At 36.1% G+C, this 26,210-nt stretch overlaps 1 protein-coding gene across 1 annotated transcript in view; it reads left to right on the top strand.

Moving 5' to 3' along the window:
• Nucleotides 1-26,210, top strand: part of LOC149805569 (uncharacterized) — a 71,281-nt gene that overhangs the window by 19,545 nt on the left and 25,526 nt on the right. The window contains exons 2-4 of the mRNA XM_089950192.1: nucleotides 3,944-5,099; nucleotides 21,925-22,166; nucleotides 22,892-23,084. Coding sequence (XP_089806318.1) covers nucleotides 4,137-5,099; nucleotides 21,925-22,166; nucleotides 22,892-23,084 — 1,398 coding nt within the window. The 5' untranslated portion in view covers nucleotides 3,944-4,136. The remainder of the gene's footprint in view (nucleotides 1-3,943; nucleotides 5,100-21,924; nucleotides 22,167-22,891; nucleotides 23,085-26,210) is intronic.

The following is a 26,210-nucleotide window of genomic DNA, read 5'->3' as shown; positions in this document are numbered from 1 at the left end:
TATTGGCCAGAGTGTAATTAATATAGGAGAGTAATCGCGTCTACTTAATTGGCAGAATTTAATAAAGATCGGACAGTAATCACGTCCACGTATTGGCCAGTGTAATAAAGAGAAGACAGTAATCGCGTCTTCATATTTGTGAGAGTTTGATAAAGATAGGACAGTGATCACGTCCACGTATTGGCCAGTGTAATAAAGAGAGGACAGTAATCGCGTCTTCATATTTGTGAGAGTTTGATAAAGATAGGACAGTAATCACTTCCACGTCTTGGCTAGTGTAATAAAAATTTGACTTTTACGAGACTGTTCGTCTCATAAACTCTTAGTAATGATGTTTCCCATGACCCGGGGGGGGGGGAGGAAGAAGAAGAAGTTCAAGCTTTCTTGAAAGACATGTCACTTTGATGGTGAAAATATGGCTACATCTGGGGAATATGGCGACGCGAGGGTACTTCGGGATGCTGTAACAACACAAGCCTCTTTGAGATTCCGACGAATGGGCTTATTTTATTGAGATACTCAGTATAAAAATTACATTCCATTATCAACACTCCAATATCAATCTTCGTGAACTTAAATTAAAAATATAAGAGATACATACAAAACTACGATATTCCTTCACTTACCAACATCATACATGTGTATTATTTCTGCCTTTTAAAATTCAATACAGATAATTAAATATCGAATAAATTCACGATAGCTAAATAATCTAAAATTCAATATTTCAGACTAATACCGCAATCATTTAATAGAAATATATTTCCTGAATTTAGTCTAAAATATCAACATTTCAAACTCTATTATATAAAGAGTATTTTGTTTCTAAATTAACTATTAGTAAGTATGAAGTTGGTAGCAAAAGTCGTTTTTTTACTATAACCAATAATATAATTACAAGTAAGTATAAGTTCTTCAAACAATTAAACTTCCAATACATTATATTAAAGAATAGTAGAGAAATACTAAAATAATCCAATGTTGCAACGTACTGATGTTATATTAACATCTTAATACTAAAAATCCTTATACTATATAATAAAAAAATTGTACATAGACGATAATCTTACCTGTAACGACACAAGCCTCTTTGAGATTCCGACAAATGGACTGATGGTCGCAAGTCCGACGCTTTTTATACCAGTTTCTTAGGAAGTATCCAAATATGGTCATACGTCAAAGTGAGGCTTTATCATTTCTTACAAACTATCGTCAGGGTCTATGTACGTCATTAGGTTGACAATTCTGCCAGATCAGCTCATTTACCCATTTAGAAAGAATCTTTGGAATTTGTCTAGTTCATCTATCTACACAACATACCGGGTGTAGCTTTTTTTTGCTGACTTATGATACAAGGGAAATGTATAGAGAGTTTTGCCGTTTGCTCATAAGGGCGCAATCTTTATTAAATAGTATATAATTGTAATACCGAAATAAATGGATTTAATTTCAATATATTTTAATAGAAAATTACTTTCAATATAATTTAATTAAAATTTTTTATTTTTAATACAATTTAGAGAAATTTCAATCTTATTACTTTTACTAAACAATTCTGTCCTAATAGGACAGTAATCACCTCTACATATTTGGCAGAATTTGAAAAAGATAGGACAGTAATCACGTCCACATTTTGGGCGGAGTATCATAAAAATAGGACAGCAGTCGCGTCTACACACTGGGCAGATTTGAATAAAGATAGGATACATATCATATCAAATTAATTTCGTAGAAAATTCAGTAAAATATGGATATCCAGCCGATCTTGGCCTATGTAACACTAAAATTATTAGTTATGTACCGTAGCTAAACAACTTTAGTACACTCTAAAACCTTGTGGAAAAATGGAAAAGAACGTACGAAGGGACATTTTCTCTTAAGCTTATTTAATATTGGTTCAGCTAACAAATTCGGACGGGGGAAAGGGGAAAGATTGTCAGACATTAAAAATGCATTTCTTCTGTCTTCTTCATACATATTTGTCTTCCACCTGACCGCATTTGCACATCTGCATAATCTTTAATTGTTGATGTAATACGTGCAGTATGCTGACCAATAGATCACATTACAGCGACATTGGTTCATTCAGAAACCAAAACATTCTACTATGTGGAGACAACAATGGAAAGTGACATGCGCAATACCGCAGTTATATTCCAAATAGATGCGTTGTGTTGAAATATGCCTTGTGGATTTAAACTATGTATGGAAAGGTACTCTTAATGTTTAAAATTTAATCTGCGATTTTTCATCGTGTCATAGACATGAAGAAATGTTGCCGTGAAGTGGTGTAACAACGCTGATGTCTTCCAAAATGAGTGTATCAGTCTTGAAACCGCTCCGGTGGCCTAAGTGGTTCGAGTGTCCGTCTTGGATGTGGGAGGTCGTTGGTTAAACCCTGGCCGAGTCATACCAAAGACTTATACAAATGGTACCAACATCTGCCTCGCTTGGTGCTCAGCATTAAGAGGTTAGTGTTAGGACAGGTCGGTCTGGTGTCATGATAATGTGTGTGGGTTGGACATGATGTCACATGTCTGCGGCCTGATGCCCCGGTACAAGACATCTCCATAAACTGGCACTACAGGCATCATAGCGATATGGATAACATTTCTGAAGTTACGTTAAAAATTCAAAAACATTCACACACGTATCAGTCATACATTAATATCCACAATTATTGCCGAGGAGTCTATAAATTATATATATATATATATATATATATATATATATATATATATATATATATATATATATATATATATATATATATATATATATATATATATATATATATATATATATATATATACATATATATGTTATATTTTCGGATGTGATCTTTCCTCTCTTTGTACGATTGAACAGGTACATACATATTTTTTTAAAAAAATGTAAATCTGTACTTTGACAGGTTTATATTGGAACGACCAGCCATTCTGAAGAACTGTAGAACATGACAATATCGAGTATCAAACCAGGGACCATTAAAATGCTCAACAAATACTTCCTGCTTAGCTTTTTTTTATAGCCCTAGCTATAAAGTTCGATGCTTAAAAGCAGCACAGTAATTAAGATAATTAACCTATTACAGTAATTAACATAATTAACCTATTATCGTACTTTTTTTATTTTTACACGAAGGGAGTACAAGACAGAATAAACTTGTCCATTGCATCCTCTACGACAGTGCTGTCCAACCCGCGGCCCGCGGGCTGATTTTAAATGGCCCGCCAGAGCTCGAGCAGCTATATAGTCGTTCCTTTGGCTTCAAGAAAAACATTTTTCAGTGTCCCATCGTGTCAAAAAAGGTTGGACAGCACTGCTTTACGAAAAAATTTGGAGAAGTTGAGAAATCGAGCTTTCTTCTTATACTCCTTTGTACTGACAACTTTAATGGAAACTTTTCAGAGATTTAAAGTTTATAAACAAAGCTTGTTTTTCTTGTACTTTAAGAATGGTAATTCTGGAAAATAATATGCTGCCATACAGACTTATACTTAAAAATAGATGACCAAATGTTCACTACAGCTGGTTAAGATGTCATGCTACTAAAAGGGTAACATTTTCTATGCAGGTTAAATTGACTAATAAAAATTCATGTGTGCATTTTGGGTTACCACAAACGTTCATTTTCACGAGGACTATTAGCATATGGCCATTGTCATTTATTTGACTACCCTCTAGTAATAATAATCAGCACAAAAAAGCCTCTCTTTTAAATCGTGGTTGTGCGAACATATGCTATATAGCTGTAAAGATACAATCTAACAGTGAATACATTTATAGATGATATTATGTAACTCCACCGGAGAGCTATTAAATTCTTTCCGTTCCAACTTTATTTACTTTCTCTTATATACAGTTCTTGTAATTTATTTACCATCAATTGTATTGAATTTGACCATGAGCCAATTTTTGTTGAATTTTTTTTATATTTCAGAGAGAAGATGGACACGAGAAATGTGAGCGTTCAGATAGAAAATATCAGTTCAAACACAGAATGAGAGATATGCACTGACGATTCAAACTATGGGTTCAGTTAAACGTATCTCCACCTATTATGCTTGATAAACAATACTCGGATTGGTCGCCCGTACCAAATTTACCTGTGCGAGGCACAATGACATGAATAGATGATTGATTCATGGCTGGATTCCAACTGCGACCGAACGAAGTGGTATACTATGGCTGAGTCGAATTCGGCTGTAGATATCGCAGTAATAGTATTAACCGCTCTCGGTATAGTCGCTAATGTCACCGCGTTGGTATCAAAGCTGTTAAAGGACTTCTCTAATCCAAAACTCTGGAAATATTTTCTACTGGTACTGGATGTGTCACATGCAATTATAGGGGTAGGTCTTATTTTATTTTGGTCATATTATAAAACTGGAATTCGTTCAATTTGTGAAGCCTCTGGATTTTTTCTTCTTTTGGGTGTATTCGAGAGCGTATGTGCCTTCTTGATTGCTGGGATTATTTTGTTGTGCATACAGAATCCAGGAAAATCCGAACAACTTTCAGATTTTCACCGCAATGTCTTCCTTCTCATTTTCACACCACAGATTCTCATTTCTATCACCCTATCGTGTCTTCCCAATATTCCAATGGAAATATTTGACAAAGTGTCACCATACACCGTAGACTGTTTCCCAATCCGGAATAAATCTGATCACGGTTCTGCGTATGGTGCATTAATTGTCTGCATATGGTGGGTTGTACTGGTGGCTGCAACAATTTGTTGTTTTATAAGTGCACTTAAATTGTGGAAATTCAATAACCGGATTAATTCTTCTCAGCCAAACGTTTGGCAATATCAGCTTGTGACTCAAGGAAAGACAATCCAGAAGATTATTCTGTTTCAAGAGACAATCTGGATTTGTGCCTTGCTGTTGACAACAATAGTGGTGTATACCAATAACACCATACTCAAGCCGGAAACCTGGATTGTTATGACGACATTTAGCATACTTACAATAGCTAATGGTGCTTTTTCGAATTTCGGAAACATAATGTGGGGTACCTGTTGTTGCCGCAGTGCTCAAGCAGTCGAAGAGCCTCGCCGGAAACTTAAAAAGTTGGAATTGATAAGAATTGAGGTAGGTATACAAATAATAAAGCAAAACACAATTTTGGTGTAGATAGTGTAGTGGTGATATGCAAAGATAAACATACTTGATATATTGGGTTTGATCCCCAGTTTCAGCATGAACTAGGTTGGTCTTGGGCCATTCAGGGTCGATACTCTCATGTGGATTCTCCATTTTGCAAAACCTGAAAGAAAACAGAACTGGTTATATTTATTGACCCAAAAAGACATAAGTTTATAATTTGAAACGCTATATAGTAAATCACACCTCTGCGAAAATCGACAGCAATCAATTGTGCAATAACTGGTTGAATAGTTGAAAAGCTTTTAGTTAGGATGCTGTTCCGCCGTGTACACACGTTCTGTTATATATAAATGAGAAAGCGAAAACTATAGAAAATGTGACATTAATCATTCACATATGATGGCTTAAAGAGAAATGGTGTTAAGTGAAATCCCGTGATAGGGTCCAAAAGAATAATGTAACATACAACAGTAAGACAGTTGCACAGTCGTACTGTGCTTTTTTATTTACTCTTTGATTTGATTTAACATATCCTATTTACGTTTAAAATTTAAATGAATTCAACAGTCCTGATACAGAGTCATGCTTCGAAGTCAGTAGAATCAAATCCTATTTATAATAAACGTATACGACTGTACAATATAGGCCGGTTGTATATTACATTTATTTAGGTTCTTTATTTAGATTGTATATACGCTAGACATGTACAGTAATAAAATGTAAACGAATCGATCCAAGGTTTATCTACCGGCCTGATATGTGGTTGATTAAAGACGGCATTAGCCTACACACACATGCATTGATACATTCCTGATTAAGCACGTACCAGAGGGATACGTTGTGGCTTCACAAGAACCTCTGTTTGTAGCTCCTAGCTTTGTACATAATCGGAGGAAATTATTGTTATAAAGTTTTATGTACTTTCCCGCATACTTGGTGATTTTTTTCTTCTTATCTTCATCCTAAAATGGTTCGTAAAGAATACCCGTTTCAATTGATCGAACGGTTTTGTCTGCATGTAAATTTGCAATGATTAACTGTATTTATGAGTACTGATAAAATTACATTTTAACAAGTTCCTAACACTTTTATCAGATGACTATAAATTAATAACAAATCCCATGTGGAATAGGTTCCGAATGCTCGTATTAAATGGTTTTAAATTAATAACGAATTCCTTGTTTTGTTGGGGTTTTGGGGGCTTTTTTTGCATGTATAACACGTGGAGTTAAATATAAATGTATGATGTACGAGTGAATCATATTGGCAATAGAAATGAAATTCGTATAAACCTTATACACTTGTCCGTAAGTGCACGTGTCCGTAAGTACACTTGTCCGTAAGTACACGTGTCCGTAAGTACACTTGTCCGTAAGTACACTTGTCCGTAAGTACACGTGTCCGTAAGTACACTTGTCCGTAAGTACACGTGTCCGTAAGTACACGTGTCCGTAAGAAAACAGATACGTATTTATATTACACATGTATTTGAGTATCTGAGGGCGATGTTGTTTCATGGTCCAAGCGCAAATATGGTTATATACTGAGTACGTTCTATAACTGCTGATTAGATAATAACTTATAAAACCAGTCGAATGAGTTATATTTTTTCAGTTTCACAAAAATTACACCTAATATAAACATAAACATAGACGTATCTTTTATTACATGGTGAGGTGCACTTATTTTTGTCTGACCCAAATAAGTATTTTAAGTACAGTACGATTTAAGGTCTCTGTGACTAACGTTTGTTGCATAATAATGCGAGTGTACACCATTTTAGGGGGAAAATATGGCTCTGTTCATATTTGCCATCAAAGTACAAATAACGTGTATTTAATTAGCAGATGTTTTTGTTTGATCCGATTGTATTTCATGTTTACATTTCTTTGGAAGGCTTTATTTTAATAAAGTATTTGTGCAATTTTTCAGTTTTACAACTTTTCGAACTTTTTCTTTGGTTGTTACCATTTAGCCCTGTCATGCTGAGGTCTTTATAATTAGAATACATACATACATACATACATACATACATACATACATACATACATACATACATACATACATACATACATACATACATACATACATACATACATACATACAGTAGTCCATGAATGGTGTGTCGAACGCTGTGTCTTCTAAATTCTGTAGGCTACATCACATTTTAAAGTCATATTTCTGAGTATCCTTACCGTCATTCGTTCTGTACTGACAAAGAAATATACCTGGTAGTGATTTTTTGTTTACTGTCCCACTGAAGGCTTTACGACTAACATCGCAAGATACAATTCACGTTATAATTTTAGTTGTTTAATTTTGTTGGAAGTTGATAGTGTTCTTGGGTTGATTTATCCCCTTTTCTATGTCCAAATTATATGCGAGTCGTTTATTTCGTTCTTAGAAGAAGCGTGGTTTCTCCATAACCACTCACCCACCCACACCGTATTCGTCCTGCATGAGTTTGAACATACCAGAGATTTTAGAAAATATTAAAGAATTTGGTCCTTGAACCCGCTAAAGTTTACCAGTGGACCGATTTGTGTGCTGACTGTTTCAGTGTGTGCGCTTCTTACCAGTTTTTCTGCTGTGAAGATTCATAACTATCCATACCTTAAGTATTGACCTCATTTCTGGTATTAACCAATCAGAACCAAATTGGTATTCTTTCATTTGAAGAGATGATTTACTCGGTGTTTATCTATTGCTTGAAAAGCATTATTAGATTCATTTCACCTATAATTCTGACTTAATTTCAAATAGTTCCAAAATTACTAAGATTGGCAAGGCTGTGGATAAAGTTCCGCTGTTCTCGTCAAATGTTCAAAAACCACCACGCACGTCCCTCCCCTCCCAGTGTGTCAAACGATTCCTCAAGATAATCCTTGCAAACCCGATGGTCTCGAAGCTTTGGTCACTCACTGCGAGTAACTATCGGAATATCGTTTGGCCATTTCCGCCAGGTCGTAAAAAAATGCTTTGGATGTTGCCATTGAAAACTTTGTTCTGAACTACTTTGGTTCACATGGAACAATATGGTGGCGGAGGGAGACTTAAGTCACAAGCAGAACAATCTCAGCCTTTGCTAGCGTGACATGCGTTGCACTCCACCAGAGGCGAATCACCAAACACATCAAACTGATGAAGTTTATTCATACAACAGCTTCCGAGTTTTTTTTTTCACGACCTACGCAAATGGCCGAGCGATGTTCCTTTCGTGCGAGTAAATTAATACCTTCTTCTGCATCAACGTCACTATCGACCGCAGCATACGGTTTACGCAAAACACCACGGAGTCCCACGCTTCTCTGTCACAAAAACAGTTCTACAGCTGAAGATTGCTCCTGAAAAGTGGACAGCCTCATGACAAAACTCGTTTTATTGTAATAATGGATTAGACTCTTTAAGTAACGGTCATTACAAAAATCCTCGACCAGAACACCTAAGTAATCGGGGTTGTCACTGTAGTCACGTTGCTCGCGCAGTAATGGGTAAACCGAACTTATTGTTGTTAGTAAATAACCACAGGTGAAAATTAACCCCCCTCAAACAAACATGTACGCGGCAAAGAAACCCGAATTCATTTTCGTTGATAAATAAATGCATAAGCGTTTTACTAAATACAACTCCGTGACAATAATGTCCTGTGTATATGAAGTTCAGTAAGACTTTTTAAATTGTTATTTGTTCACTGTATGTACTGTCAAATTGTCTTTATAGATATGGAATTGTACCGGCTTCTAATTAAATTAGGTATTAGCTCATTCCAGGCCTCGTTACAGCGATCACAAGATACGATCTACAAAGTAATTAATGAATTTGCTTCCAGATTGGTACTATTGTGCGTGTTTCACGTAACAACGGCAATTTTTATAGAATACTATATGCATGTATTGAAGGACAAATAATATTGGTAATATGTAAGGAAAATAACTGTGTCCTAAATCCGCCATTTCCTTTTCCTTTTTTATTCACTACTTATCTGGATTCTGTTTTATATTGCGCACAGTTTCTTTGTTTTAATTGATATGTGCCATGCTTAATCTTTTAATTACTTTAGTGAATATGTTTTACTGTCCACGTGATCATGTTTTGTACAATGGAGATGAACCTTTAGTTTCTATCCTTTGTCAAATAAGCTATATGTATGGTTATAAAATACGTTTAAATTGAACTAAATTTAATAATCTCAATCGTTGTGTTTCCTTTCATTTAAATTTCCATGTCTTCTTTGATTTGATATCTCTTAATTTGGTTGATTATCCTTCTTCTGTTTCGTCGTCATGTGTCGGTCATTTGCTCATTTGGTTGGAGAATCTGCATTACCACATCATCTACCTGTAATGTTTTTTTCCTGTTGTAACGTGACTGTGGCACTATTTAACAATATTTTGGACTCAAAGATGAACAAGATGTATTAGTGAATTTTCAGATATGCTTCTGTTTCTAATAAAAGTTGTTTTTCCATACATTTACTGAGTTTTACGTCGGGACTTTGTAATCTTAAAAAGAAAGAAAAAAAGAAAGAAAAAAAAAAAAAATATATATATATATATATATATATATATATGTGTGTGTGTGTGTGTGTGTGTGTGTGTGTACTGATAAATCATAATTAATTTTAATTACACTTCAATTATGCTTTTAAGTCAAAGGTCTCACCATGTCGTAAAAATAAATTATAAACACCATTTCGAGGATATTAAAAAGTAAATCTGAAGGCTCCAGTATTATACAAAACTTTGTGTGTCAAAATCATACCTGCATGCTGAGAACTTGATATTCTAGTGGGACAAAATTGACTTAGAAATATATAATTTTCACAGTCTTTATTAGTCTCTATGATCAGAATTTTTACTTTCTGTTTAAACATAATAGAGTATTATCATCGACAGTTTCAAATGGGTAATGTATTCATGAGCAAATAAAGTCAACATCTTATAAAATGCACACCCACATTATCTCATGTTTTGTATTGTGTGAAACAGTCAGGTAACAAGCTCCTTCCTCAAGCTTACGTTGTCACCTTTCTCCGAGACTATAATTTGTGTTAAAAGGAGACAGTGACATAGATCGATCGAAGAGTAGCCTGCTGATTTCACCGTTCTGTCGAATATTCATTATAGTTCCATGCACTCGAAAGATTCGTATTGTTCAGCCTCTGTATTGTTTTGTGTTAAATGGCGTCTTTCTGTTAGCATGAATAATTCAAACGGTTGTTAGGTGGAGGGTTGATTGTTATGGGTTTAACGCCATTTTTCTGCACATGATAGTCTATACATAGCAGCCACACTATTTGGTGGAGGAGAACCACGGAAAGGACCACCGACCCACGGGAAGCTACTGGCAAGCTGTCTAAGCTGTTTACCGAGCCCGAGACTCTAGCACACACAGTGATGTGTAAAGGCGAGCGCCTTAGACCAATCGGCCACCTGGGGCCCCAAAAGCGGTACTTAAGAAGTATGAAAAATTATTTGTTGTAAAAAAGTATTACAATTTTAACTTTATCACGATTATTCTGGAGTATTGTTTTCTATTGAATGAACTTGTCAAAAGCAATTGAAAGATTTGATGTTCAAAGTTATAATTGTAATTGTTGTTGTTTGGGGCTTAACGCCATTTCGCAAAATCGGCTACACATGGCAACCAGTTTTGCTGGTGGAGGAAGAACCCGGGAAACCCTCAGTAAGAACCACGGAAAGCTACTGGCAAGTTTTCTCACATATTGGCCGAGCCCGAGATTCGAACCCACGCGGACAGAGGGTGAGATGATAGTGATCCGTAAAAAGATGAGCGCCTTAGACCACTCGGACATCTGGGGTCCCCCTAATTCCAGTAAATATATTAATAGGAAAACTCGGATTTTCCGCATCGGACATTATGTTCAGATTGCTTGATGTTCTTATCTAGCACATACAATATCCTCTGTTAATCCGAAATTTTGGGATACAAGAATAGAAAATATTTAGACAAGTTCCATCAACAATCCTGTACATTTTTATTTGTGTTATGGAAGATAGTCTTTAAAGATGGGAGCTTTTGGTACAATGTGCCGATATAATGTGTGTGTTTGTGTGTCTGTCTGTCTATCCCTATTTCTTCATTATATATATATATATATATATATATATATATATATATATATATATATATATATATATATATATATATATATATATATATATATATATATATATATATATATATGTATATATTCCAAACAAGTGTAATATGAACAGAGGTGGGTGTACATTGTTCAAAATGGGCCTTGACTCCTTCTTTTGAGTGACATGTTTTAAATATACACATAGCATTCAACTCTGTTAAATGACCTTCATACTCAGTGACATTATTTGACATTTTCTAAATAAATAATCCCCCCAACGTTAATTGGCATTCAAAGCACAGCAATTAGTTATCAGTACGGAGTGATTCTCCTATCAGAAGACCATCGTGTACGCAATACACGGATTATATGTACTGTGGAGTTCCTGACAGTGTAATTGAAGTGTAAAACTTGTCGATTGATACGCCGATAAATGACGCCAATCCTAATGGTGATTATTGATTCATCCCATCGCTGACTTTAGCTATGAAATATGAAGAGCCTTGAAAAGTCTTGACATTTTTTTTTAAATACCCCTTTAATCGTGTGAAAGAACTTGAACGGCTTTAATCGGTTCATACCTCAGAGTTTCGTGGTAGTCGCAATAACTTAATATCAGAAGGCATATCCATGGCGCATGTTTTCTAAGGTTCAAAAGAAATTTCCATGCAAAAACGTTATTAATCCCATGTTTAGTTTGTAAGCTAAATTATTTGCACTGGTGATATATTTACATTAAAGAAAAGGCCCATGTTTATGCTAACCCCGTGGGCTCTTTGTGTAGACTAGTCCTGATGCGTTCTCCTGCAACTAGTAAGAGGCAGCCAAAGTGAGGCAGCTGCTACCAAACTGAGGCATATGCAACCGATTTGAGGTAGAGGCGACCAGACTGAGGCAGAAGCCGCGTTGGCTCAGTAGTTATTATGCCGGACTCGCCACCATGCAGGCTTTGAACCCTAGCATCTTAGCTGATCAGCTAGGGTCGTTTACCGTGGGTGTGTCCTTGCTGGCCTAGATAAAAGCGGTTTTACTTCAACTTCTTCAAAACTAAATATACTGCATATGTTGCTGTGCTGTAAATGCTTAACCAAACCAAACCATTGTACAATATTTAAATCTTCCTGGAAAACGGTGACTATCAATTGTATGTGTGTATACACAATCAACAGTTAAAACATTTGTAAACATAATGCTATAAAACGTACTGCTCATCACTTGTTGATGTGTATCATTTCCTTACACTGAAGATAAATTATTTAATATCCATTATTTATTTAAAATCATTCGATCTAAGTTTCATTAATAATTAGAACTCAAATCAAAACTTTTTTGACTACTTTATTTGACCCGAGAATGAGTTCTGAAAAATATACCCATGGGATTTATAATTCCCTGGTATCAAGTAATGCACCATTCTACTATTTCTTTATTGATTTAAGACAGCCATATTCTTAACTTTTTGTCATTCTGGATGTTAACATAATCTTCTTGATTTAGTATTTACATGCATGGCAGTCTTGAGATATAGTGTAATGCTTCCCATCAACTTTGAATACATACCTATGTATTCAACCTAAAACATGAGTAAATAACATCTGCATTAAAACGTCTTGTATATCTCAGTGTTGTATTTATTGCTTCTTGAACCGCAAATACGGAAGATATAATTGTGACACGTATTCCTAACCAATTTGTTAGGTCACTGGTTGGAACAAAACTAGAGGGCAGATCGGTGTTAATGATTGCATATCGAGTTCCTGTTTGGTAGCCTTAATCTGCATTTTGACTGAGGTATTGGGTGTAAAGTGAACATTATCTGAAGACTGCATTATTCGCATCGACGTCTTTGCAATGGTGCTTATAAATACACGTGTGACAAGACTATTATTGCATTGGGTTTTGTGACTGGAATTAAGATAGCATTGTTTATAATATGCACGTTGTTATCATAAATGTTGAATTTGAAGAGAGAAAAAAAAGTGAAAATCCATTGTTTTGAATGTTAACACGCATTAGAATATACGTGAATGTTAAATGAATTGCTCAAGGTGAACACCGCAAGTCAGGGGTGCACTAGGCCGATAAATCAGCCCTTTACCCGTGATGATATTGATTTTCAGGCGAGGGGCTGATATCACCTATTTATTAACAGCTGCAATTATCTGCATGCATATTTGGCTGCACACATCGGTGTACATGTTATACATTTACTGGTATTTCTCGTGGCTGTGCACCTACCGTCGGCTGAAGGGTTCTTTTGGTGACATGTAGATTATATTTCCTGAGCAAATCATATGTTTGGTGACTTGTAAATCCACCTGGAATAGCACAACTATCTGTCCTGTGGCCATTTTGAATTTCTCGCTTGATATGGTTATTACCAAGTACCTGTATATATCTAAAGTGTACGCGGGTTTGTTCCGGAATGATTTGCATGCAGCAAAATTGCACATATTAATGAACAGGTGACATCACGCCCACAACATCGTCATCAGAATCAACACAGAATTGTGGGGTTGATTTATCGAACATGGGGTGCACAACCTTTTTCGGGCAAGGGCCAAATTGCATTTTCGAAGACAACTCGAGGGCCGCAAACACTAATTTCTTTAATATAATTACTGTTCACGGGCTAGATTTCTGTGTTGTTTTAATTTGCCCTGAGGGCCGGACATAACACGTTAGCGGGCCGGGGGCGGGGGTTGTGCACCCCTGCCATAAGTATTGAAGAAAAGATGAAATAGATCATGTATGTTTCTATCACGTGATCGTCGTCAATATGGTTATTACATTATATATTTGTTGTGGTAATATAGCTGTATGTAGGCACGTGTTATCGTTGGCAATATGCATATTACATTATATATATATATATATATATATATATATATATATATATATATATATATATATATATATATATATATATATATATATATATATATATATATATATATATATATTAATCATGCCTTTATTACAGTTAACGTTTTAAATGTGAAATACGACTAGAGTGGTTTATGTACGTGTGCAGTGTGCCATGACTATTGAAGTGGTGTGTGTACTTTACGAACCATTAAAAAAAATTACGAACCATGAATTTTCATCCATCTTGTTAGATCATTACTATGTGTGTAGGGGTAATGAGCTGTCGCGAGAATAATTAAATACGGGAAATACCTAAGTACGTATAGAATTTTATATTGGTCGCGCTAGTTATTATTAAATAAAAAATATACGCCAAGAATGTTTGCATTTAATATGCGCAATGCTGCTGGAAGCAATTGGCATACGGTATTATTTAACGAGTTTAATAAATATCATTTAAAATACGCACGTGTTTGAAACGCCGTTTAGCTTACAACCGCGTAGATTTTCCCAAGTAAGTTGATGCGTAATATTAATAGGTGTTATATAAGAATTCAAGTTCATATTAAATTGATAACACAATGTGTTACGTCATGAGTTCGTGAATCCAGAATAATATGAACTTCAGTTGTTATAATTACAAATAGTATTAACAAAATAATAATTATTCTCACAAAATAAACAACAGAAGCACATTTCAACCAGCTTACGAATATTGCCAAACGCACACAGAAAGATAGATTTAGATAGATAGAGAGATAGATAGACAGGTGAATAGAGAGAGAGAGAGAGAGGGAAGGAGGGAGGGAGAGCGTCCTTTTTGTGTTAGACACGCCCCTCCCCCCCCCCCTCGCCACAGATCGTACTCTTTCACAAAAAATATATATCGCAGGGATTATTCTGTCTAAAGGAAGGCAACCCACGCGGGTAAGTACGGAGTTACAAACAGCTACGTCACACGATACCGTTTTGATCAATATAAATACCTGTTGCAAAGGCTCGTAATATGTGTTGAATTATTGTACAATGTGACATGCCATTTATTCGCAGTGTAAACAAGACATCTAACAAAGGCTTCTTCATTACTTATTTTAGATTGAATTCCATGGAAATTATTTGACTGGCTCCTCAACCTTCCTGTTATCCGTTGAAAAATACTTATTTTTTTTTCGTCCTCACTTCCCAGAGTGTATATATCTATTCGTCATCTTATTTACATGTTCATCCTAAAGGAAATTACCATAGATGAGGAATTTTCCTATCTCTCTCGTGTGTTGTGGCCGTTCCTGTTCAAGGGAGATAATTGCAAATATGATGGATATTATATAATTTCCATCTAAAATGTTCGTTTGTTTATTGTTTTAAATAATAATAAAACTGATGAAAATATACACGCCAGAGCATTGATGAAGGACAGATGGATGAATGAAGAATATAATTATATGGGTAGATGAAAAATATTTGTATTATTATTTGTGAATGATAACACGCCTTGAAATATTTCTGATCGTTTTTTTTTTCTTTTATATATATATATATATATATATATATATATATATATATATATATATATATATATATATATATATATATATATATATATATATATATATATATATATATATATATATATACCACAAGTCGTGGATATAAATAGGAGTCTATAACGAAATATTTAGTTTTAAGAAAATCAAATATTATGAGTGTAATTCCGCGCACCGTATGTAATTGCCTCTATTACTTCACAAAGCATAAACCCTGATCCGCTGGTCCTTTCCAGCTGTCGACAGTATCGACCTTGATCTGCTGGTTATGTCCAACTGACAACAGCATAGACCTTGATCTGCTGGTCATGTCCAACTGACAACAGCATAGACCCTGATCTACTGGTCATGTCCAACTGACAACAGCATAGACCTTGATCTGCTGGTCATGTCCAACTGACAACAGCATAGACCCTGATCTGCTGGCAGAAAAAGGCTGTATATTAAGCATCGTGTGGCCAGACAAAAAAGAATGAGTATGGGTTCCCGATGTCTATCATCAGTTTAAGTATACAGGAGTATTGATGACACAGGTAAACTCAGATGGAAAATTGAATGTTTGGGTCAAGAAATCAACTGTTATAGATAGGTAATGCATATCTAAGTAGTGCAAATAGTTGAGATATCAGACAACCATATATTTGCAAATAAAATAAATAAATAAAATAAAAAACCTTGTATATGCCACCAAGGTTTATCAACCATAATCCTCAAAAGGTATTTATGAGTAAGGTATTCCAGATATATTGTACCCAAATGCACGTCCAATATTTGACTTAACTATGTCCTTCCGTTCTCTCAGAAACGGAAAAATCAACTTCAAATTGTTGGGCTAGAAGACTATTTTTCAATCAATTTTTCTTGTTTGCTGACACTTGGTCCAATAGTAATATTAATATTCTACTTTAAATACATAAAAATGTACTGACCACAAAAAAGAAAAGTATCATTCACCTTGATATAGAACTAGCCTTCTTTAATGATCAGATGTATGTACTGATATTACGAATGCAGGTAGACCGCTCCGGTTGCCTGGTGGTTAGAGCGTCCGCCTTGGATGCAGGAGGTCGTGGGTTCGAACCCCAGCTGATTTCATACCAAAGACTTACAAAAATGGTACTCACAGCTGCCTCATTTGGCGCTCAGCATTTCCTGGTGAAAATGTGATTGGGTGGGACATCATGCTACTTGTCTGCAGCATGATGTCCCAGTGCGATATATCACTATAAACTGCCACACTGTAGACATCGTAGCGGATTGACTAAAAATTGTTTAAGCTACGTTAAAAATCCAAATCGCACACTCACACTCACACACATACACACACACGCACACACATACACAATGAATGTATGTACATGTGGTATATATTGTTCAACGATAAACATTACTTTGAAGATTGTAAAAACAATGATTTTTGGTGGTATGTTTTTGGAATATATTTAAAACTACTGCTATAATTATTCTTAATGCAGGAAACTAAAACGAATACGCAGTAAGACGTGCAAAGAACAAAACGCAATATGACAACACAACACGCACGCGTGCACAAACACACACACACACACACACACACACACACACACACATATACACACGCTTATTGACTAAGACCAAGCAACGAAAGTTGTACAATGATAGCTTGATGTTATTTTATTATTCAAAGACAGCAAAGCGTGAATCTTAATTCACGTGTTTGAGAACATTTGACGCATAGTCTGCTTGCCATTTGATTCCATTGCAATCACTACGAAAATTAACTAGACGCTCAGCATGAAGAGATTAGTGTTAGGACTGGTCGGCCTGGTTTCAGGATAATGTGACTGGTGGGACATCATGCTACATGTCTGCGGCATGGTGCCCCAGTGCAAGACATCACTATAAACTGTCACACTACAGTAAATCGTAGCGATATGACTGAAAATTGTTAAAGCTACGTTAAAAATCCAAATCACACACACACACACACACACGCACACGCACACGCACACGCACACGCACACATAAGCACACACACACACGCAAACACACACAAAAATTAATCGGAATAGTGAGACAATATATACCCCCTTTGACAACTTCGCACCTGCGAAAGTTCTTTCTTTGCTCGTCTTCATAAAGAAGTTTCGGCCGAATATTACGAGGTTTTGACGAAGTATAAAGTTGTCCGTTTTACTACATGATATAAGGACTTCATTTAAGGACAAAAGCGCCACATACAAAGACTTGTGTTCATAAAATATAAGAACTAATGCACATCATAAACTTAATACTGCTCGGGTGGCCTTAGTGGTTTGCGCATCCGCCTCGGATGCGGGAGGTCGCTGGTTCGAACCCTCTGCCGAGTCATACCAAAGACTTATAACAATGTTACGAGCAGCTGCCACGCTTGGCGCTCAACATTAAGAGGTTAGTGTTAGGACTGATCAGTCTGGTTTCAGGAAAATGTGACTGGGTGGGACATGATCGTAAATGTCTGCGCCATGATGCCCTAGTGTTAGACATCACTATTAACTGCCACACTGCGGACATCGTAGCGCTATGACAGAAAAAGTGTCAAATCACACACACACACAATACAGGTCTGACATATAAGACGACTTACTAGTACCATTTGATATTTATACTCTGTTTTACAGCAGTTACATCTATACTATTTTCAAGGACTGTGGCGGAAATTGTTTTTGTCAGTTGTAGCTATGGAAATCGCGCATGACCTAATCACGCATACGATCAAAAACTGGCTGTTCCCATGTCCTCGAAAAATCAGCCCGAACTAGTAGTCCAAAGTACACTGACTTTAGCAGGTATTAAAATAGAGAAAACGAATTTTGCCAGAGTAGGCAATACTAGCTTCTGAAAGTGCAATGAATGAATTACAAAATATAAAATGTTATCGATTCGTTTTTTTCTTCTTTTTTTTCTCTTTATTTTTCTTCTTTTTTTCCTTCTCAATTTAATTTTGAAGCACAGGAAGTGAAAATGACCAAGCAGAACTTGCAGTATTTAGAAAGATGCACATCTGAAGTAAGGCCAAGCTGATTACTCAAACACGTTACAACCATTAACCTTACACCAAAATAAAGGGGATTAAAAGTTCTTTTAACAATATCTAACATGTAAAAGGATTATTTTTTTTACATAGCCAGGATTACTAATTATGGAAAAACCTGGGCAATTCTTTTTGATTCAAAAGTAAATACAATGCATTGTACGCAACTGTAAAGGCGCCATTACAGATCTCTCAGTCTTCACCTCACTTAGCGTCAGTTCGACTATTGTGGGTCTGTGAGTTTTCCAGCAGCTTCCTGTGGGCAGTGGTTCTTCCCGGGGTCTTTCCGAACTATTCCTCCACTGAATATCATGGCTGCCATACATGGCCTATGATGTGCTTAAAATAGTGTTAAATTGCAAACATCGCAAATCACTACAGATATAAATTTTGCAGCAACACTGCTTTTACTTGTTCAGTCAGGTGAAGTCAGATCTCAGAACTACAAATAAAACAATCACTTGCTTAGTCGGAGTTCCTCTGATCTTTTCAGCTCAACACAAATATAAAATCTGGTAAGAGGCGATTCGTTTAGCGTGGATTTTAAAACAAGTGCATTATGTAAGAATTGGGAAAACAATTTTTAGCATATGAAAACGAGTTATAATATGGTTCAGAGTTGGAGCAAATGCAATCATAAATCTAATCAAGAGAGATCGGTTTACGAAATATTTTATAAAAATACAAATTCTAACAAATAATTGCACAATTCAGAAGCAATCAAAACTCTAATCAAGTGTATCCTCAGCTACTGCACGCAACACTTGACATATATATTAAAATAATTTTACCTAACTATATATCGACATTTCTTTTAAATAAAGTCCCTTGTGCATTCTTATAGATGTTGATATGGGTGGCTAGTTGATATGGCTTGTCGTCTCTATTTGCACTCACTTGATTCAAGAACCAATTATAGAGGGTAATTGCAGAATATGGCAAGTACCTAGATAATTGATTATCGACGTACTACGAGGGCATAAAACTATAGATAGATATCACTCTGAAAAATAAATAAGAATATTACAGCTGACAAGAAAATTATAAGAACCTTTTTGTGCCACACTATTGATAGATACAGTTCGAGCATGCAAATTATCTTTCAACAGTCACACTTATAAAAACAAGTTTATTGAAAGCAAGTGAGGTTGTGTAACTTTTGGGTTTTATATTTTACTAATTACTTGGTATTTGATGCCACATCAGCACATGAAAGACTATTAAGTACTGATGTTATGAGTATAAAGTGCCTGTTCCAGAGACGAGTCGGTCTAATCGACAGCCAACTTATTGCGAGTCTACGAATCCGGTATACTAACTACTGTTCAAATACGCTTTGTAAAAAATACAATGAAAATTGTATGTTTATCGCAAACACAATAAAATATGAATATTTATTTGTTTTGTATGATATAAATGATTTATCACATTGGTGTTTAAGATGGCGGGGGATCAGTGTGAATTAATATATCCTTTGTGCCCTAACCCACCGTTATAGCGGGGTAGATCACCTGTTCTGAATAAGTGGTTGCTCAAAACCCAGAGATCAGAGCATGGAGAGCGAGTAAATATGCTATTGGAACTTGGTGTGGGATTGACATGAAATGAATACAGATTATTGTAGGTACAAAGTACGAGAACTCTTCAGTCTCTTGGCTAAGGTAGATAATCTTAGAGTGGCATAGTCAATGGAAATAAGACCATGTAAATATATCAACAGTAAATCATGAATACATGAACATGTACTTTTATAAATGTAGCTTTATTTAAAACAGAATGAGACCTAAAAGTGAAAACATTCAATAATATTTGTAAGGGCAGACAATGGAGAGAGAAAAAAGCTATAAATTACAAGCGCATAACCCGCTTCTTTGATGAGATTTTAATCTTAACCTGTTTTTCTTCCTACGAAGACAAAATTGAAAGAGATGCAATTCCATTCACTAGACTTTTTCCCCCAGTTATATACTTAATCTTAAAACCGGCACATAGGCTTCTTCGTCCTTATATATGTTATATATTTACCCTCTTTCCGTTTTGTTCTACGTTAAAGACACGAAGCCCGTCCTTCAGACATTATCTTGTTCATGTGGAATACAGGAATCTGTATGATGGAAATGCTGATAAAATACAGTATCTGTAATAATAATTATTTGTAATTCAAAGTACCTCTTAAGGAAATAAAGTGTGAAAAGACAAAAAGCTAGAAGGAGAAGCTTCGAAAAGTTGAAAATACAACAACAACAAAAAGATACAATCCGTTATTTATAGTTTATAATTATTCATAAGCTAATGCCTTAAAAATCGTTAATTCGTATTCTAGACCATAGACGAATTCGTTATGTAGTGATAACGGGGTTTAAATATCTGTATTCTTACAGCTTCTTTACAGTGGATAATCTCACCTTTGTAGAAGAAGGGTGACTAAACCAAAGCAATCAAAGAGGTGAAGGGCAGCATATAGGTGGCGTGGCAGAAAATCCACCTTTCCACGACTGATGTATACATTCCCTGCAAGAGGCGGGGTTCAGCGTGATTACATCAAATGGATACTGATATTTCCCACTTGTCAATCTGATTAAAATCAGAACTCCGCTGTCCTACGTGAAGATCTGAATATCTGACAACGGCCGCTTAGGGGTCATGTTCTGGTGACCTTTGAATTAGCCAATGGAAATGCAGCTTAAAAAAATCTGAAAGTGAATCCATTCGTTTGGTACACATTCACTCTCTTCATCCACACTGCTCAATCTCCAAACGCGAATATATAAGACTTCATCTGATTGGCCGATACATTTAGCGCTTATGGTAATAACATAGGTTACCAGGACATGACCCCTATGTGGTCGCTGTCAGATCTTCATGTATAACAGTGGAGATCTGCTTTTAATCAGATTGTCAGATGCTTCAGACGAGAAATTTGTTGACCAAATAAATACGTTAATCGCATGTAATTATAATTTACAGTCGTTTTTGCGCGGGGAATCTCGGCAGATCAGTTCTTCTAGCGTCGGACTCGTAATTCAGGAATAACAGAATGTTGACCTGCCCAGTGAGCTCAGGTCGGCTGCCTAGGTGTGTCTTTAAGAAAGGCACGAAGATCCTATTTCCTTGGCATGATGTTGTCAAAAACATGTTAAAAGTGTCGTCCAAACGAACAAATACAACATTTTTAAAAATCGTTTTCGCTCTTTTAGATGAGTCAACACAAATACAAAAAATTTAATTTTTTTGTTTCAGGCACCTGGAAAACTTCGAATGAAAGCAACATGGAACGTGGGGCGAGGTATTACAAAACGCGGGATGATGAAGGTATATGGTACCAGCCATTTAAAAGCGTGGGCCCAGGAGATCGTGATGCTTGGGATGCTGAGGAAAATCCAGCATCCCAGTCTGCTGCAGTGTCTCTGGACCAACAGTTCAAATCCGTACTATGAAACCATGACCCTAATCACAGGGGAGATAATCACTAGCGATTCTAGGTATGTAACCGTGTTATAAACCCAGAACTCACCATAAGTATTGTTGAATAGAAGAATAATTTAGGTATGACTATTGATAAGGAACCCATTTCTCCCTTGTCCTCGGTATAGAATTGAATAATATATTAACGTAATTTTCTCGTTCAACAGGTAAGATAATCACTTGCGACTGTTGTTAAAGAAGGGGAGATAAAGACCAAGTAACTCTTGGTAAATCGGGCTTCACACAGAATAGACATGGGGACGCAGAATAAAAACTAGCATTTTAACCGGTTGCTGTGCACACAATCAATAGCCCAAAATTTGCACAATGAAACCAAAATCCAAATAGCATGGGTCACAATCAACAGTGATTCAATGTGAGTTAACACAGTATCATGAACCAAAATCCATCGGAGGTTATTTCAGACAGGAAGTGCATCTCGAATAAAAATCCATACAAATGTCTTTTCTTCTTCATGTTAGTGAGTAATCTATGAATAATAGTGATTCTCAAAAACGAGTAGATCGGCACGGATGAAGTTGGATAAATGGGGGGGGGGAGAAAATAGTAAGTATCTCTTGATAAATCAAACTTGATATAGTGTGGGCCGGGGAAACTGTAATGTCGATACAAGCCTAGCATTCCGATTGCCTGCAATGTCTCTGGACTGATTTTTGTTAAGTCGGGGTGCCGATGCTGAACGTGAAGTCTGAAGCCACTCATTATGAGAATTTTCTTTCAGGATCATCTGTCTGGAGTTGACCAATGGAGGCACTCTAAAGGAGTTTCTAACTAAAGTAGAGCTGCCGCTTTCAGAATCCTGCCAGCGCCTCATTATTCATGATATTGCAGAGGGGTTATTTTACCTCCATCACCAAAACATCCTTCACAACAACCTCAAAACCTCATGCATTTACCTCAAGGGATCACTTCAGGTAGGTTATCTTCTTAATGGTCTTCCTAATAGAAAATCTTGCACTGGTTTTAGGGACGTTCACGCTTTGCGAGGAGGGAGGTTTGTGTGACTATAGAGTCATCACAGAAAGATTGGTTTTGATGAGCAAGTCCATTTTACTCGTTCTGTTCCACCATTCTCTGACGAGTCTTTTAGATGTACACATGCTGATTGCTGTGGAGCTTTATTTTTTTTAGCGGGTGGCTTCAAAGACGAGAGGGTGTATCCCTTTCACAATGAACACTACCGATTTGAAACAGTTGTTAAAATAAGAGTCAGGCAGGGCCCAAGGATGTGCGGGGCCCAAGGCAGCAAGCGATGAGCGGGGCACCAAGCAAAAATTTGCATTGCAAAGTTGATTTCCTGAAAGCGCGGGGCCCAAGGTGGTTGCCTCGTTCGCCTTGCCCTAGGGATGGGCCTGAGAAGAGTCGGGGGTAGGGAATGAAATGTTTTTTTCATTTCGGAAATCCTCGTTTGCTTTACTAAAGATTTTTTTTTCTTTAAAATCATTATTTAGTGTTTGATCTTTGGACATATAGGCAGATTGCACAAATTTTTTAATAAGATATTTAATGTTGGACATACCAATTAACAGTCTAAAAAGGACTATGAAAAGATTTATTTCACTTTAATATAATCTGTAAAACAACTGTACTTTATATTTTCTATTGACCCTATGATCTCCTTAATAACTATACCTAAAGTAAAAAGATGCATAAATTATTTGTATAAACCTCTACTTCTTGCCCAAGCTAGTGGTTTCAAAACAAACGATACAACAGTTAAAAGAGAAACGAGCAACAACAACCAAAAATCGATGTCTGAAGATGTGCTAAACTGGAGCTTTTTTTAAATATTTATTTTTAACAGTATAGTTTTTTTATTCTTCCATAAATGGAATGTAATTAAATGGAATGTAATTACAATACATGCATCAAAAAATAAAAAGGATGTGATTCTATTTTTGCCATTCAATTTCAGATCCGTTATGTCTGTTTGCGAACGAAATTAATAAGATGACGTCTTTTGAAAATCTATTTCAAGTAAAATAATGGAATTGACTGACAGGTTGCAGTGGATATTGCAGTAAAAGTTTACCAGTCATATGCAAATGAAATACGTATCTGAGCCTATTTGTGTCTGATAATCATTTTAGTTTATAACATTTCTATTTCAGCGTCACAGTGATAAATCACAACTACTGTAATATACAATGTGACATAATGTTGATGAGAGGAAAAAGTAATTACATTGTAACTAAAACCTCTAAATCAGGCATGGGCAACTTCCTCCAGAACGCGGGCCCGATAAGTGATTTTTAAAGCCACACCCTAGGATGTAAATTAACGGATAAAACTAGGTCACATCTGGCCTGCGACCGTAATTTCGCCGCCTCAGCTCTATATGCCCGTCACAAACATAATTTATCATTTAGAATTTTGTATAAACCGTCGTAATAAAACTACATGTCCTTACCAGCTTATGACATGTAACCAGCTTAGGACATGTGCATCATTCAACCAGTTTTACTAATTTCAAATTCAATGAACGTATATTAAAGTATTGTATGCAAATGATTATAAGGCCGAATTAGTCGTACAAGCAGCCGAGACAGCATAACTACGGCACGAAAAGGGTACATGTATATCTACATATGTTTCAGTCCTTAGTCAAGTTCACAGAACATGAGTCGGGCATGTATACGTAAAATGGGATTGACATTCTATTCCACGTAAGTCAGGCATATATATGTAACATCGGGTTGACACTATTCCACGTAAGTTAGGCATATATATGTAACCTCGGGTTGACACTATTCCACGTAAGTCAGGCATATATATGTAATATGGGGGTGACATTTGTGACGGTTGTTATGGTTGGGGCGGGGTGCTTCCAATATTTTAAACTATTATAGAAGTCCCACCCAGGCTCGATTTTTGTTTGAAGTTATATTAGTGAAACATAGATGTAGAGCTCCGAGTTCCCAATCAGCAATGCCGACAGTTAGATGGTTAAATATACAAAAAGGTTGAAGTTCAATGAATAACAATTTAATAACAATTCAGTAATCAAATGATTCATATTCAAAATTACACTCATTCCGCTCGACCTTTTAATAGCCTATTTGCATCACTTGATTAGCAGTGTGAGATCGATTTTCACCTGCCCTTGTATTCTACTCATCTGTGGTATTCTTCTCTCTCCGATTGATCCCAATTCCTACTCCTCTTCCTCCCCGGTTTTCTCCAAATACCTTCTCATCCTCTTCGACTTCTCTGTACTCCTTCTCCTCCTCCACTTTCTCCTCCAGACTCCTTTTCATCCTCCTCCACCTTCTCTTCACCGATTAGATTTCCGTCGTCTTCGACTGTTTCAACTAGTCTCACTTCCGTCTCCCAACTCTTGAAGACTCTGGACTCAATCAAACCCGAAGTTATGTGTCCCCTAAAAAGCTTCCTTTTCGAACCTTTTTCTTTCATTAGAATCTTCCTCTAGGTATTGCTGCCAAATTACTGGGGGGGGGGGGGGGCATCAGACAGATGCCACCCCTACTTGCCGAAAAAAAAGAAAAGGTGTTTTATGTGTGAGTGTTTCCCTCAAATTTGTGTTTGTTTTTGTTATAGAAAAGAATTTTGATCAAAAATTTCTTTCAGTTAAATTTTCGATGGGGTATTTATTGTTTTTAGTGTTATCTATAGGGTTGTTCATCCGAGGCAGGTTTCATTCACCTATCTCGAAATCCCTTCCCTAAAATTTTCCAGTGACCCTTGTTAGAGGTCTCCTAAGTTCTGTGTTTGCTATGTGTATTATGCTATATTGTGTGTATGTTATAGATAAATGTGTAAGGACAGCATATATACCAAATATCATTTCCCCTTGGTTCGTCTAATTGTGTTCCTGTTTATTTTTTTATTTTTTTATTTTTTATTTTTGGAGTTATTTTCAATTTGGAATTTTGGCGAGTAAAACGGTGCACTAATTTGTTACTCAAAAGAAAGCCTAGTGTGTTATATGGTTGTTCATGCTGTGTCGTTTCTAGCATTAATCTATTATCTATTAATATGAGACAGGCTGTATCCGTGTGAGGGTCCATATTTCTTTTATT

Source organism: Sinohyriopsis cumingii, chromosome 2 (genome assembly GCF_028554795.1).
Source record: "Sinohyriopsis cumingii isolate HCF-2022 chromosome 2, ASM2855479v2, whole genome shotgun sequence".
NCBI lineage: Eukaryota > Metazoa > Mollusca > Bivalvia > Unionida > Unionidae > Sinohyriopsis > Sinohyriopsis cumingii.
The sequence above is the reverse complement of the archived record's forward strand: the minus strand, read 5'-3'. Positions and strand labels throughout refer to the sequence as shown.